At 56.6% G+C, this 14,232-nt stretch overlaps 1 protein-coding gene across 1 annotated transcript in view; it reads right to left on the bottom strand.

Annotated features, from left to right (window-relative positions):
- Positions 1-14,232, bottom strand: part of TEAD3 (TEA domain transcription factor 3) — a gene marked incomplete at its 5' end in the record, with an annotated part of 23,265 nt that continues 9,033 nt past the window's right edge. Inside the window, 14 exons of the mRNA XM_081247373.1 lie at positions 1-1,501; positions 1,699-1,851; positions 1,927-2,067; positions 2,257-2,430; positions 2,593-2,726; positions 3,399-3,460; positions 4,047-4,096; positions 4,205-4,342; positions 5,239-5,250; positions 6,073-6,135; positions 6,343-6,405; positions 10,362-10,426; positions 12,487-12,745; positions 12,879-12,895. Of these exons, the coding sequence (XP_081103499.1) occupies positions 1,388-1,501; positions 1,699-1,851; positions 1,927-2,067; positions 2,257-2,430; positions 2,593-2,726; positions 3,399-3,460; positions 4,047-4,096; positions 4,205-4,342; positions 5,239-5,250; positions 6,073-6,135; positions 6,343-6,405; positions 10,362-10,426; positions 12,487-12,745; positions 12,879-12,895 (1,445 nt within the window). The 3' untranslated portion in view covers positions 1-1,387. The remainder of the gene's footprint in view (positions 1,502-1,698; positions 1,852-1,926; positions 2,068-2,256; positions 2,431-2,592; positions 2,727-3,398; positions 3,461-4,046; positions 4,097-4,204; positions 4,343-5,238; positions 5,251-6,072; positions 6,136-6,342; positions 6,406-10,361; positions 10,427-12,486; positions 12,746-12,878; positions 12,896-14,232) is intronic.

Raw genomic sequence — 14,232 nt, forward strand, 5'->3', positions numbered from 1 at the left:
TAACCCACAAACAAATAACTTTAATTTTTTTTTTTTTAAGCAGGAGCTGGGCCTTGAGGCCCCCTGCGCCAGCCTTGCGCCACATTTATGATATAACCCATCACAGCTGGATTTAAAAAATACACAACAAATATATAATATACATTATAAAACCTAGGTTGGGTTTGGAGGTGGCCTGAGCGATATGCAAACTGTGAGGACCTTCAGGAAGCTCAGGGGCGGCCGGGCGGGGGGAAGAAGGGGCACAGTACTTCATACAAAACTCATAAATACCCACAGGCAGCGGGAGGACGGGGCTGGGGGCCAAGGAGCCCGGGTGTTGAGAAGGGGCTGCCGGGGAAGGGTTAACCTTCAATCCCAGAACGGGGTGTGGGGAGCTGCTGCTCCAGGCCAGAGAGACTGAGGTGGGGAAAACAGAAGGGACAGGTGCCCCCCGAGGGTTCACCACCAGACGCAAGTCTTAGGCAAGAGAAAAATGCCAAACTTTTCCGCCACCCCTTGTCCCTGGGCCAGTGGCCTGCCCAGGGGCTGGGGCTCCATCCTCCCACCTGACCCTCCAGCCTGCTTCAGGCCTGGGCCTGCCCCTGGAAGCCTTCGCCCATCGGGAGGCTGCTGGGTGGCTCGGGACCAGACCTGGGTCAGGCAGCTCTGAGGGCCGCACAGGAGCCCCCCGTGCTCTGGAAGGAGGTGGTCTGTTCAGGCCCCCAATCCAGACGGCTGGCCCCTCGGTGCAGACCCTCCAGCCTGCCCCCGTGGCCAGCCCCCACTCCAGGGAGGTAGCATAAACCTGGGCTCTAGGGACAGGCAGTGCCGGGGGAGGGCTCCAACTCCGCCCACCCCTCCCACGGGTCCCTCCACTGAGATAGCGAGCCCCACGCTTGCCCTGCAGGGTCTGAGGATGGCACAAGGCACTTGGGGGCCTGCACGAGGCCTGGCACACAGCAGGCGCACAGAAAGTGTGGGCTCCTCTCTCTTCCTCTCAACTTGACCCCAACTCGACACTCCCCTTCTGGGGCCTCTGCACTCCGGTTCCCTTGGTCTCCATTCTTCCCTCACCCGCCCGTCACAGTCCCCTGAGGGGCCAGCGGCCACGTGTGCCTGGGCTCGAAGGTGTCCTCCCAGTCTTTCGAGGCTGGGCAGAGCTGGGTACGGTGGTCAGCGTCACTGCCAGTCTGCCCCACCGCTGAGCCCTCCTCTCTCCTCCCTCAGTTAAAGCGCAGAACAGTGGCAGGGAGTGTGTGTGCAGGGTAGATGGGGAGGCCTCCTGGGTCCTGGGCCTGAGGCCTGGCAGGTGGATGAGTCCTCAATCCTGGACCCCTAGGGGTGCCAGGCAGGTGTGTGGAGAAGATGCTCGTCCTGGATTGTGGTGGTGGGGGCGGAGGGCACCCTAGTCTTTGACGAGTTTGTAGACGTGGTGCTGGGCCCCGTGCTCGCTGGTGGAGACTTCAAAGACGAAAGCAATGACGAGCAAGGTCTCCTGGGAGTCCCGGCTCGTGACCACCTGGGGGCCGGGTAGGAAGATGCGGGAGGTCAGGCGGCACAGGGCCATGGGACGTGCGGGCTGAGCAGAGCCTTCTCCTTTCTGGGGCTCGGTCTCCTCCTCTGAGGAATGGGTCTGGCCACCCCTGCTTCGAGGCCCCTGTGCCTGGGGTGCTCCCATGACCCCCACGCCGCCCTCTCCCCCCGCCGCCTCCACACCTGCAGGATGGTGAAGTTCTCCAGGACGCTGTTCATCATATACTTTTCGGGCAGGTGCTTGAGCTTGTGGATGAAGTTGATCATGTACTCGCACATGGGCGAGCGGTGGATGCGGTACACGAAGCGCCCATTCTCCAGCCTGGCGTACTCGGTCTGCGGGAGCCGGGGTCAGGCATCACTCGGCTGGCCCGCCCCCAGCCCCTCCCCCACCCCCGGGCCCCCACTCACCTCCACCTTCTCCACCACCTGCTTGCCAAAGGAGCACACCTTGGTGGAGACGCTGATGGTCATGCTGTCGGCTGAGCTGTACTGGGAGCTGACCCCATAGAAGGCGCCCGGGCCCTCCTGGATGGTGCTGTTGAGGTCGGCCTGGAGGAGGGGGCGGGGCGGCCTAAGTTGCTGTCCGAGGCCCAGGGAGGCGTCCCGCCCTGGGGCTGGGGGCATACATAGCCCGCACAGTGCCCACAGGCCCGGGGAGAGGGGGTCGGTAGGGTAGGCCTGGGTGCATCGCACATCTGGGGGGACCCTTGGGAGCAGAGAGGGACCAGGGCAGCTCACCCAGAACTTGACGAGGAAGAAGGCGTTAGGGGGCCCCTTCTCATAGAGCTCCTTCAGGCCACCCTTCTTCTCGGGAAACTTGTCGTAGATCTGACGCACATCCACTGCCTCCAGGGGCGGGTCAGAGAAGGCGGGGTTCGTCTGGCCGATGTGCACAAACAGGTGTTTGCTGTACTGTGGGGAGGGCCCAGTACAGGGTCAGGAGAGCTCAAGAGTGTGCAGGCCCAGGGGGAGCGGGGGGCTGCAAGGGAACAGACCTGCCCTATGGTGTCCCAACCCCGTGACCCTGAGCTGTGGCCCTGGACCGCACAGACCCTGCCCCACCCGCTACATTACCGTGTCAGGGTCGCGCTGCACCTCCATGAAGGCGGAATATTCGAGGAGCCGCAGCCGGGAGGAGGCGATGGTGCGGTCCTGCCACACAGGTACAGAGGCAGCAGCTGAGGGGAGCGGGGCCAGGGGCTCATAACCTGGGAGGACAAGACGGACCCTCGTCTGCATGGGGGGGTGTGCGGCTACACACAGAGCCGCCCCCTACCCCCGCACAGAGCCTGTGTGTGAGCTGGAGAATGGTGCCCCTTTTGGACGGGAACACGGGCTGGATTTTGACTCCCCTGCCAGGTGTCCTTGTGCAGTACACAGACTGCAGCACCGTGTGTGGTGGCCCTAGTAGTGTACATCAGTGGATTTTCCCTCATGTCACCATTAATGTGTGTCCAAACAGAAAATATAGACAAGTGAAAAACGTAAAAATAAAAATTACCCAGAAAAAAAAAATTACCCAGAATCCTAACTCCTAGCGAAAGTAAAACTCTGAAGATTTCAGCGTATTTCCCTTGAAGGAATTATATATACATACACATATCAATGTGACACCTTTGGTGGTGTGTACTTGTAGCAGAGTTGTGGAAGCAACATTGTAAAAGGTAAGGGGGCTATTCCTGGCCTGTCCCATTCCCCTACAGATGCCAGCCACTCCTCCCTCCCAGCCTGTGCGCGTACACACGTGCGTGCACACACACGCACGCGTGTGCACGCACACACACACACACACACATACAAGTCTGGCCCCAGCTCTTCTGAGCAGAGGTGCAGCTGCTGAGGGAGGGAGAGGTGGTGGCTGCCTTGTGCAGGGAACTTACTGCTGAGCGTTGGCGGCAGGGGTGGCTGGACGGGGTAGGCTGGCTGTGCAAAGGGCTTGATGCTGCAGACAGGAGCATGGGCTGGTTAGAGGGTCACCCCCTTCCCCACCTTCCGCCTGGCCCAGTCACATGGGTCTCATCTGGGACCCCACATAGGAAGCCACTGGGCCTTCCTGTGGAGGCCCAGAAATACATGCTGACCAGCTAACTTGCAAGCTTTTTGTTTTCTTCGCGTTTTAACTTTATGAAGTTTGGCTGCATCTCGCAACTGATGTGCACATTTAATGCAGCATTTCAAACCCACCCTGCAGAGCTGTTCATTAAACTGAGGGCGTGTCTTAGGAAGAAAGTCATCTTAGAGTTGAAGGAGCTGAGAATACTTGACTACCTGACTTGTTGAATGAAAGACTGACTCAGAGATTAACTGAGTGAAAAATAATTGTAAGGTGGATGACAACTGGTTGATGAATGAACAAACACATGAATGAACAGACAGATGCATTAGATCTCTTAACTGGCGCTCTCCAACCCTCTATTTTTGAACGAAGACTTTGCTCAGCTGCTGCTGGAATGCAGATGGGAGGGGAAGTCCAGCATGGCTGCCAGGGGAAGGAAGAGGGTGTGGGAAGGAAATGCCACCATACTCACTCCTGAGAGGGTCCAGGCTGCTGTCCCAGGAGAGGGGGGCTGCTCCAGAACTGCAGAGATGGGAAGAAGCCCAGGGTCCCTCAGTATCCAGGACCCCCACTCCGGCCCACCCTAAAGGCACTCCCTCACCCCAGTCCCACTTCCCAGGACCCCTGTACCCGAGAGGAAGTGGAGAAGACGGCCTGGGGCAGAGGGGAGGGTGGGCTGAACTTGTTCTGTAGGACGCTGGCTGAGACAATCTGGGCAGAGGACATGGACGCCATGCTCTGGAGGGCTTTGTCCTTGGAGACTTGGTCCTGAGGACGGGAGGAGCCTTGTGAGGCCCAGGCCAGGCCAGAGACAAGACAGGGGCTTGCCTCAGGGGCCGCCCCCGAAGCCCTGTCTCCTAAGTGTACATCACCCCTCTGATCACAATCCACAATAAGAAATTATTTTACTCCATAACCCAGTATAAGCCAAAACAGTTCTCCTTATTTTGCTTATTTTGTGTGTCACGCACTCTCATATTTTCTATTTCATCAGTGGTTCTCAAAGTATGGTCCACGGACCAGCAGCACCAGCATCACATGGAAGCTTGTTAGAAATCAAATTCTCAGGCCTTAGCCCAGACCTACTGAATCTGAAACTCTGAGGGTGAGGCTGAGAAATCTGACTTCATAAGTCCTCCAGGTGATTCTGATGCATGCGAAAGTTTGAGAACTATAATCCATTTTTTAAAAGATTTATTATTTATTTATTTTTGGCCGTGTCAGGTCTTTAGTTGCGGTGCACAGGCTTCTCTCTAGTTGTGGTGCGCGGGTTTTCTCTTCTTTAGTTGTGGTGCATGGGCTCCAGAGTGTGTGTGCTCTGTAGTTGTGATGTGTGGGCTCCAGAGCGTGTGGGCTCTGTAATTTGCGGCACACGGGCTCTCTAGTTGAGGCGTGCGAGCTCAGTAGTTGTGGCGCGTGGGCTTAGTTGCCCCGCGGCACGTGGGATCTTAGTTCCCTGACCATGGATGGAACCCACGTCCGCTGCATTGTAAGGCAGATTCTTTACCACTGGACCACCAGGGAAGTCCCTATAATGCATTTTTAAAAAAATGCTGTTTGCAAGCCTATTACATTGATTTCACAATCCATAATTTGAAAATCCTATATTCGGTGCTCTCCCCTCCATTGCCCCCCACCCCCCGGGGAGGGGCAATGCTACTCACCAGGTTCATGGCCTGTGGAAGAGAAGGAGAATGGATTAGAAGAGACACAGAGGAGGGCCAGATGGGGTGGAGGGACATGCCATTTCATCCTCCTCCTCTCAATGCCCACCTGGCTCTCAGTTCCTGAGGAGTGCAGGGAAGCTCAGAGGTAGCTGTGGACCCTCCCCCAGCCCCACTGCCACCTAGAGGGAGTGCGTGCCAGCTGGGGGTGCCCTGCAAAGGTTAGGATGAGGGCAGAGGGGCTGGAGATCTAGATGGTGGACCAAGCTGGGGCCCCTTGGGTCTGTCCACGTGTACTGTGCTATAGGCGTGGGGACTGGGGCGGGAGGCCCAGTCTGCTGGGCATTTGTGGGCAGGGAGAAGAAGATGCAGCCTACAGGGGCCTTGACCTGGGTCAGGGCCATGAACCCAAGGCTCTGAGATCCTCAGCCACAGAGCAGTCAGGATTGAGCGTCCAAGACAAGGAATGGCCATGCCCGCCAGTCCCCACCAGTGTCTCCTCCCTGCCCACCTGGAGTCCCCATGCAATTAGCAAGCAGCAGTTAGGAGGAAGGAGAAAAGGAAAATGGAGAAGAAGAGAGGTGGGCCTTAGTGGCCCCCAGGTGGTCTTCCTCTCCCTCGCTGTAGGGCTTGCTGTCCCCTTGGGTTCCTGCTTACTCTCCAGGGACTCTGGCCCTGTGTAGCCTGAAGTGGCAAATGGGCTGCTTCTGCCGCTTGTCTTTCTGAGACCCCCCCTGCTGCCCCCCATAGCTCCTCAGCCCCTTCCCTGTCCCGGGCTGGGGTCAGAGAGCAGCATCAGGCCTGGGCAGGGCCAGGCCAAGTGGCAGGGCATACCTTCAACTTGGACTGAATCTCCCGAGATTTCCGCCTGGCTAGAACCTGCAAGTGGCTAGAGACCTGTAGAGAGAGAGAGAGAGAGAGAGAAAGAGAAAAAGAACAGAAAGAACAGGAGAGGCAAGAACAGAGTTTCAGCCAGAAAAGAGGCACAGTGGGGCCAGAGAGCCAGCCAAGGCAGAGGCCTGAGCCGTGCAGAGAAAGTGGTAGAGGCGCCGTGAGTGAGAGGCCGAGGAAGGGCTGGAGGCCCCAGTCAGGCGCCCAACGTACCTTGATGCCAACCTGGTACTCCCGCACCTTCTTCCGAGCTAGAACCTGTATGTGGCTGGACACCTAGGGGCCGCCCCGCGCCCAGCCAGAGAGGAAAACACAGACAGTGAGGGAGGCATAGCACAGGGTAGCCACGGGCAAGGAGCATCCCAGCCCTCATCTCTGGGACCAAATGTAAGAGGGGTGACCGTGGGGCCCCTGTGGGCAGACACACCTTGGCCCTGCCAATTCTGCCCTCTTTTGGCCCTGTCTTGATCAAGGGCCTACCGTGGCTTTCAGGAGCACCATGTACAGTTGTACAGGTTGTTCACTGCATAAGCGCACCTGGCCCAGTGAGGGCTAAAATCCAGCCCAAGCTCTGCTGGCCAAGCTGTGTGCCCTGGTGCACGACTGCATCTAAAGTGGAGGAAGAGAGACCCAGGAATCCAAAATGGCATCAGTCATAGCACTGAAGGAAGAGAAGCTCCTGGATGTCAAAATAGGGGAGTTGCCAAGCTGGATACTGATGCAGGATTTTACCCCTAAAGGCATTGCTGGAGCATTTCAAAGAGGTTACTACCAGTATTACAATAATATGTCAGTGTGAAGAAAGGGAGCTTCGCTGGGCTTTCTATGGTGCTGGCAGCTTACATGCTTTTCAACTACTGCTGTTCTTACAAGGAGTTCGAACACGAGCGGCCACGCAAGTATCACTGAAGAGGGCCCGGTGTGAAGGGCACACTCCTCATTCCTGACCTTTACCCAGCTGCCCTGAATCCTTTCATATCCTAACGGAGAATTAACACCCAATAAAAGATGACTGGTAAAAAACAGAGGAAGAGCATCTTTGTATTCTTCCAAAAAGAGGTGACTTTTTCTCACTGGTATCCTCAGAGGAGACACTGTTTTTTCTAATTGGCATCACAGAGGCTAGCCAGGGCCATAATGCTCCTGCTGGCCACCAGATTATACATCAAGCCCAAAATCCTTTACAAAAGGTCTCCCCTGTACCACTGCCTAAGTCCTTCCGAGAACCCCACCAGCTTGCTGACCTATGAAACCTGGCCTGGTCTGACTCCTGCTTTGTTCATGCAGCTTCCTCCCCCAGTACACATTCCTTCTCCTCGGACTAATACATGGCAGTGTACACTATCTCTATGTACACAGTATGTGCTTTTAACTGCATTTCTTCTCCAGCCCCTCCTCCCTGAAGCCTCCCTCTCCTGGCAGACCTGAGCTAGTCACGGTCTGGATGCGTGCGCCCTGGGCTTGCACAACAGACCTTGGCATTGTCAAGGATCTGGCCCTCAGCCTCAGAGAACCTAACTGTCACTGTTTTCCCCATGAAACAAGCGCGAGGGAACAGGTGGATCCTCTAAGCTGCTTCACACTTTCATTATCAGCAATTGCTGTTGGCTTTCTTTGTAAGTTGTTTTTATCTCCATAAAGAAACAGTTTCTTTTCTTTTTAATCGTGGACTAAAAGTTACTATGTATGCGATGCTAGGCAGCCCCCTGCTACTTAGTTAGAACCTAGGCGGGTGCTTCTCATGCCATCTCATGGTGCCTAGGATTCAGACCTATGTCTGGCAAGATTCCCGATCACTTCACGTCATGACAGTAACTGCCGTTTACCGAGCACAGCTACTATTGTTCCCAGCACTTCACATGTACCAACTCCTCTGACCTTTACAGCAATGCTAAGAAGTCGGTACTAATATTATTCCCAGTTTACAGATGATCAAACCAAAGCACAGAGAGGTTAAGCAACTTATCCAAGGTCACACAGACGAACCCAGGTGGCCTGACTCCACAGCCCACTTGGCCACCACCAATATACCCTTAGACCAGAGGACTATCTCCAAATGGTCAGCTCTGTGACAGCTGAAAGTCACATGGGACTTAATCCTAATGTAATATTTAGCTGTGTTTTCAATAGGGAGGCACTGTACTTGCTATTAATTGCTGTATGTAGCTGTAAAAAAAAAATGAAAATGGCATTTTTTTTCAACAGAGAGTAAAATGAAAACCACCAAAAAACCTTGCATGTCAGCGGGTTGCTCTTTGCAACACATAAAGACATGCCTTGTTCTCACAGCCATAGGAAGGAACCCCCTTTAAGGAGATATTAGACATCAGAGTTCTAATACAGAATAAAGTTAGAGGAGTGCCACCCTTGCAAAATGACAAAGGCCAGAGGTTTTTAAAATCCTGAGCTTGCCGACAGCTCATTTGTAAAATGTTAACGTACAGCCAGCCTTCTCGGGATACCTGGCCAGGAGCAGGTATGATGCTGGACCCAGAAGTAAGAGGCTCTGCTACCCTCCTTGGGCCTCGCTTAAAGATGCCTGGGCCCCTTCCAACTCTGACAAACAGGTTCCTATGAACATGTCTTTTGGGTGAAGCAGGACACGCTGGGACAGTGCCCTCCTCCTGTGCCTGGGATGCTTTCTGTTTATAACTACAGTAATAATAATAGCAACAGCAGCGGCACATTCTTATACAAATACACTCTGTTCTACATATCAGCTATTGAATGGTTGAGGAACAGAGGCTGGAGATGAGGCACCCCCTCCCCGCAGGTATAGGAGCAAGGTATTTGAACCCGGGGGCTGATCAGCCAGTATTCCTCCTGTGGCCCCAGGCTCCAGGGAACTGGGCCCTTGTCTGTCCAGTTCCTCACCGGGTCCCTAGTGCCGAGAACATAGTAGTAGCTCAATGATTTGCTAAGTGAATAAATGCTGTACAACATGAGCTGGCCCAGGGAGAGTGGTTAATAAAGGCCTGAACAATGAGGGAGCATTTCTACTCCCGCACTGGGTGGGTGGACCCAGAACCTTCCTTTGAGACAGTGAGGATCTCAGGGGTGGGTGCAAGGCCCAAACCCCATCCAGAGAGGGAGGTTTGGGGGGCTGAGGGCCAGAGCTGGCCTCGGTTCTCCAGGTCCCTGCCTAGAGCCTGCCTCTCTCCCGCCACCCAATCATCTCCCAAATCACCAGTTTCTTCCATCCCTACCACCACTACTCTCACCATTGCCGCTGCCCAGGCCACCGCTGCTGACCTAGGTCCCTGCCTTGGCCTGGTCTTCTCTATCCACTGCCTCGGGTGTTCCGGAGACAAGATGCCTTGACAGCTGCCACAAGCCACTCCCTGATCTATTCCCTTCCATGGCCCCCAGTTGCCCCCCGGGAAACCTGTCCCTCTGGCCTCCAGCTCAATCTCTCACAGCCCTCGGCTTTTCCCACCCCTCCCTCCACACACCACACTGCTAATGGAAGGCTCTTTTCTGCCCAGTGGGTTGAATCCTGGATCCACCACCTACCCGTGGAGTGACCTTAGGAAGTTACTTAACTTCCCTGTGCCTCGGTTTCCTCACCTGTAAAATGGAGATAGTTACTGTACCTACTGCATAAGGTTGCTATGAGGACTAAATAAATTAATACAAAGTCAGCTCTGAATGGGCTTACAATTACTATTTGTATAGCCAACTTCCTCAGCCTGGAAGAATCCTCTCCCTTTTTCCTGCCTGGCTAAATCCTCTTCCTTCTTAAAAATACATCTTGAGTGTCATCTCCTCCAGGAAGCCTTCCTAGCCCTCCCTCCTCCCTTCCCCTCCCTGGTCCAGGCTCAATGCTAGTCTGACAGTACATGCTCTGATCTCAGCCATGCTGCCCTGCTCTGCCCTCACCTGTCCAACTGTCTGTCTCCCTGACTGGTCAGCGAGCCACTCAGGGCAGTGACATGCAGCTGCCACAGTTGCCCACTGCGGCGTATCTGTGGTCGCTGGATCACAGGTCTGGGAGGGGGGTCAGAAAGGACAGTGGGGACTTCCCTGGTGGTGCAGTGGTGAAGACTCCTCGCTCCCAATGCAGTTGGCATGGGTGCGAGCCCCAGTCAGGGAGCTAGGGGAGTGGGCTGGGCAAGGGGTCAGCTCTGAGGAGGCGGGCAGGGCAATGGGATAGCTCGGCCTGGGAGGGGCTGACAGAGGCAGGGGAGAGAGTGTGTGAGGGCAGAGGGGCTGCAGCGTAAATTATCTTTTACCTGTTTTCTTGTCCGAGTCTTTCCCGTCCTCAATTTAATATACCGTGCGATCAACTCATTTCGGCCTAGGTTGGGGTGAGAGGAAAAAATAGGGATTGGTCAAAGGGGACCCCTGGTGGCTGTTGACCCCCCCACCAGCTGGAAATACACCAGGTCCCTCCCACACACGCTGCTCTTGTTTTCTCTCCCCACTCTCTTCGCTCCACCCCACCTAAGGGGCACAAGCGGGGTGGGTGAAGGATGGTGGGGAAGTCCCAGAGCTCCCCCCACCGCCTCCAGGACCTGGGGGGCTGCTGTTGGGGGAGGGGCAGCAGAGCAGGAGGTGGAACAATGTCAGGCGGCTTGACAGATTTCCCTGAGAGACAGACAGGGGCAGGTGTGGCCGAAGGGCTGCAGGACAGCTGGGGCCCTCACTCCCAGTCCCCCGCAGTGCTTCCTTCCTCTCCGTGCTGTCTCCGTGCTGTCACCAGCTCCAAACCTCCGAGGGTAAGGGCTCGTGTGTGTGTGTGCGTGTGTGTGTGTGCGTGTGTGTGTGTGTGTGTGTGTGAGAGAGAGAGAGAGAGAGAGAGAGAGAGAGAGAGAGATGACTGGGCACGCATACCTGTGTGTGTCTGTAAGAACTCTGGCCTGGGTTCCTGTCCTAGCTGTCCTTGCCACCGGGAGACCCTGGACAAGTCCCTGCCCTTCTCTGGTGAAACAGGCAGGAAGGACCAGATGGTCTCCAACACGTCTCCTACACTGACAGCCTGGGTCAAGATGTGTCACTGAGCATGTCACTGTGTCCTTGAACCTGTCACCCCCATGTCACTGGTTACCAGTGTCTGTCCCTCCCTGTGAGAGAGTGCAGCCTGTCAGACTTGGGGTGGGGGCTCTGCTCAGCACCAGGGACCCTCTGGGGACCCAGAGGCTGGCCGGCATCCAGGGCGCTTGGCCCTGTAAAGGGGGTGCTTGGGACGCACGGTGAAGCATGTGTCAGCATCCTCAGCGGGTAGGCTTCTTACCCCCAAATTCAGGCCCCCTGCCCCCCAACCCCATAGCCTCCCCAGAAGGACCGCATTCTCCAGATTCCTCTTCCATGACGGAACTGGCCCCACGGCTCCTCCCTTCCTGCCTGCCCCTCTCCACCCCACTCCCTCCGCCCTGTCTAAAAATACCCTGTGGGGCTGCCCCAGCCATCTGGGAGGGAGCAGTGGGGGCAGGCGGCCCCCGCCCTATGGAAGGCGCCCTGGAACATCTGCCTGCCCCGTGAGTGGGGCTCTGGGGCTGGGGGTGGGCGTGGCACGGTGGTGGGGCAGGGGACACGGGGCAGCCCAGCCAGTGCTGGACACTGGGAGGGGACAGGCGGAGGGCCTGCCTCACCCAGCCATAGGCTGTCGGGGCGGGTTGGAGGGAGCTGGCAAGGAGTCAGGCCCCAAAGTGTTGAGTTATCCCAAAAATGCAGCCCTGGGAGAGCCCTCTCAGGGCTGGACCAGGGTGGATGCTCCCTTCTGGAGGCAGGAGGTGGGCAAGGTGGAAAAGAGAGGGGCTAGGAGAGGAGCAGACTTGGGAGGGGGTGTGAGGAGTGAGGGAGTCCCCTTGTCTCTCCAGCGCCCTTCCCCACGCAAGCCCTGTCACACTGTGGGCCTCCCACCACTCTGCAGCCCCCTCTCCACGCCCCCTGTTCTCTGGAGGGAACTCGCCAGTGGGAAACACTGCTCTCTGCTGGGATCCCACCCCAGGTCTCACCCCTCGGGCTCCCCCACGTCCTCCCAGGAGAGGGACCCTCTCCTGGGCCGAGCCTGGAACACACCAGATTGACCCAGTTTCCCGGGCCCACTGAGTCACCCCGAAACTTCCAGGCTGGCCGGAGCGAGGAGAGGAGGGGCAGTCGGGGGTGGGGTCGGGGGTGGGGGTGGTGTCACGTGTGGGCTGCGCTCTGGTGGAGGGGGCAAACCTGGCCTGTTTATGAGGAGGATCCAGACACACAGGCTTGCACGCCCAGACCCGCCCGCCCTCAGAGGGCTGGCGGCCTCCAGGACTTCGCCAAACCGGTTGGGTGAGGGGGCAGAGAGCAGAGGGAGGGGTGAGGAGGGCTGGACCGCCTCCCCAGGTGCAGTCCAGGGTCCCTGTGCCTCCCCACACGCACCGTACATCTTGCCCTCGTCCGACAGGATGATCTTGCGACGGCCGCAGGGTGGGTAGATGGCCAGGGCCTCCTGGAAGCTCTGCTCGATGTCCGGGCTCCACACACCCTCCGCATCGTTGTCCAGCCCCTTGTCCAGGCCCTCGGGCCCATCCTCCCGGGCCTCCCCGGGGCTGCTGCTGGCATTCCAGCTGTTGGACGCTATTGTGCTGGTTGCTCTGGGCTCTGGGCTCTGGGCCTGAGCCCACTGGGCAGCCTGAGCCTGGGGGGCAGACGCAGAGGGGTTAGGGCAGGGTCCTCCCAGACCACAGCAATCTCCACCCCCGGGGCAGGTGCTCCAGGGTTGGGTGGAGGCAACCAGAGGTTATGTTTAGTCAGTGCTGCGTGACCTTCACCTCTCTGAGCCTCAGTCCTGTAAAACGAAGGAAGGGTCTCCTTTGAGGTTGTGAGGGTTAAAATGAAATGAGATCAGACAAAGTGCCAACCATGATGCCTGGTGGTGATCAACAGCAACAATAACAATGCCTTATACCTACACAGTACTTTTGTGGGGAAAAAGTACTTTCATATTTATTCAATCCTCAAAACTAAGGCGGGGAGGGCAAGGAGTGATGCCCATTATTCAGATGAGGCAAACAGGCTCACAAGGCCATGCAGCTGCCAAAGGCACCATGATGGGCAGAGAGGAGGACCACGAGGGGTAGGGCCCAGTGCTTCTGTGGCTCTCAGAGAGGCTCCTTGGCTCTCGCTGTGCCAGCTCCTCCTCCTTGTCATCAGGATCCCCAACCAGGGACCCCCACCCCTCATTCTCCCCACAGCATCAGTGCAATCCTGCCAAGGACCCGCTGTGGCCTGAGGAGGGTCCCAGATCCAGGAAGGGTACAGTTTTACCTTCCCCAAAAGATAACTCATGAGAACCCTGCCAAGGAACCTAAACTCAGGGCAGGAACTGCCTCAGGAATCATGAGAAGGGAGAGACACTGGTTGGTAAGGGAGCAGCTGAGAAGGTGCCTGGCCAACAGCCTTGCTCAACCCCACCCACTCCTCCATCCCACTTCCTGTTCCTGCACCTCCCGGCCCCGCAGCAGCCCATAAACCACCCACACGCTGGCCCCTGCCCTGGCCCACATCGTGGATGGGCCAGGGCTCTGTAAACTCTGAGTTCCCTGCACACGCCAGGCTGGGTTATTAAAGCAGATCACACCCAGACAGTCCCCCAACACACACAGCCCTAAGGCTCACCCCCCCGGCCCCCTTCAGCCTCAGAACCACATGTCCAATGTGTATCAGGGTCCTGGGAGCCCCAGAGCCCCAGACGGCTAGACCTCAGGACTTTGCTCTGGGCTGTAGGGAAAGGGGGAAGCAGGGTGGAGAGTGGGAGACCCCATCAGAAGCTGGGGAAGAGACTTCTTTCCCCTCAAACAAGAATTTCAGGTCTTGCCAAATGGGTGGGGATTTTCCCTGTGGGGGCCACCTCTTTGCTTTGGAAGGCTTGAAGGTAGTTGCTAGTGGCATGGGATGGGGAGGGCCTGGGGGCCTGAATGTCAGATGGATATAGAGTTTACATTTAACTTTACTACGAATGACAGCACCTGCATATGGCAGGCACTAGTCTGGGAGTTTACACACATTGACTCATTTAATCCTCACAATCACCTATGCGGTAGATACTATTATTACTTCTACTTTACAGATGAGGAAACCAAAGAACAGAGGGGTTAAGCAATTTGCCCAAGGACACACAGCTAG

This window comes from Mesoplodon bidens (genome assembly GCF_964165515.1).
Source record: "Mesoplodon bidens genome assembly, chromosome: 10".
NCBI classification, from domain to species: domain Eukaryota; kingdom Metazoa; phylum Chordata; class Mammalia; order Artiodactyla; family Ziphiidae; genus Mesoplodon; species Mesoplodon bidens.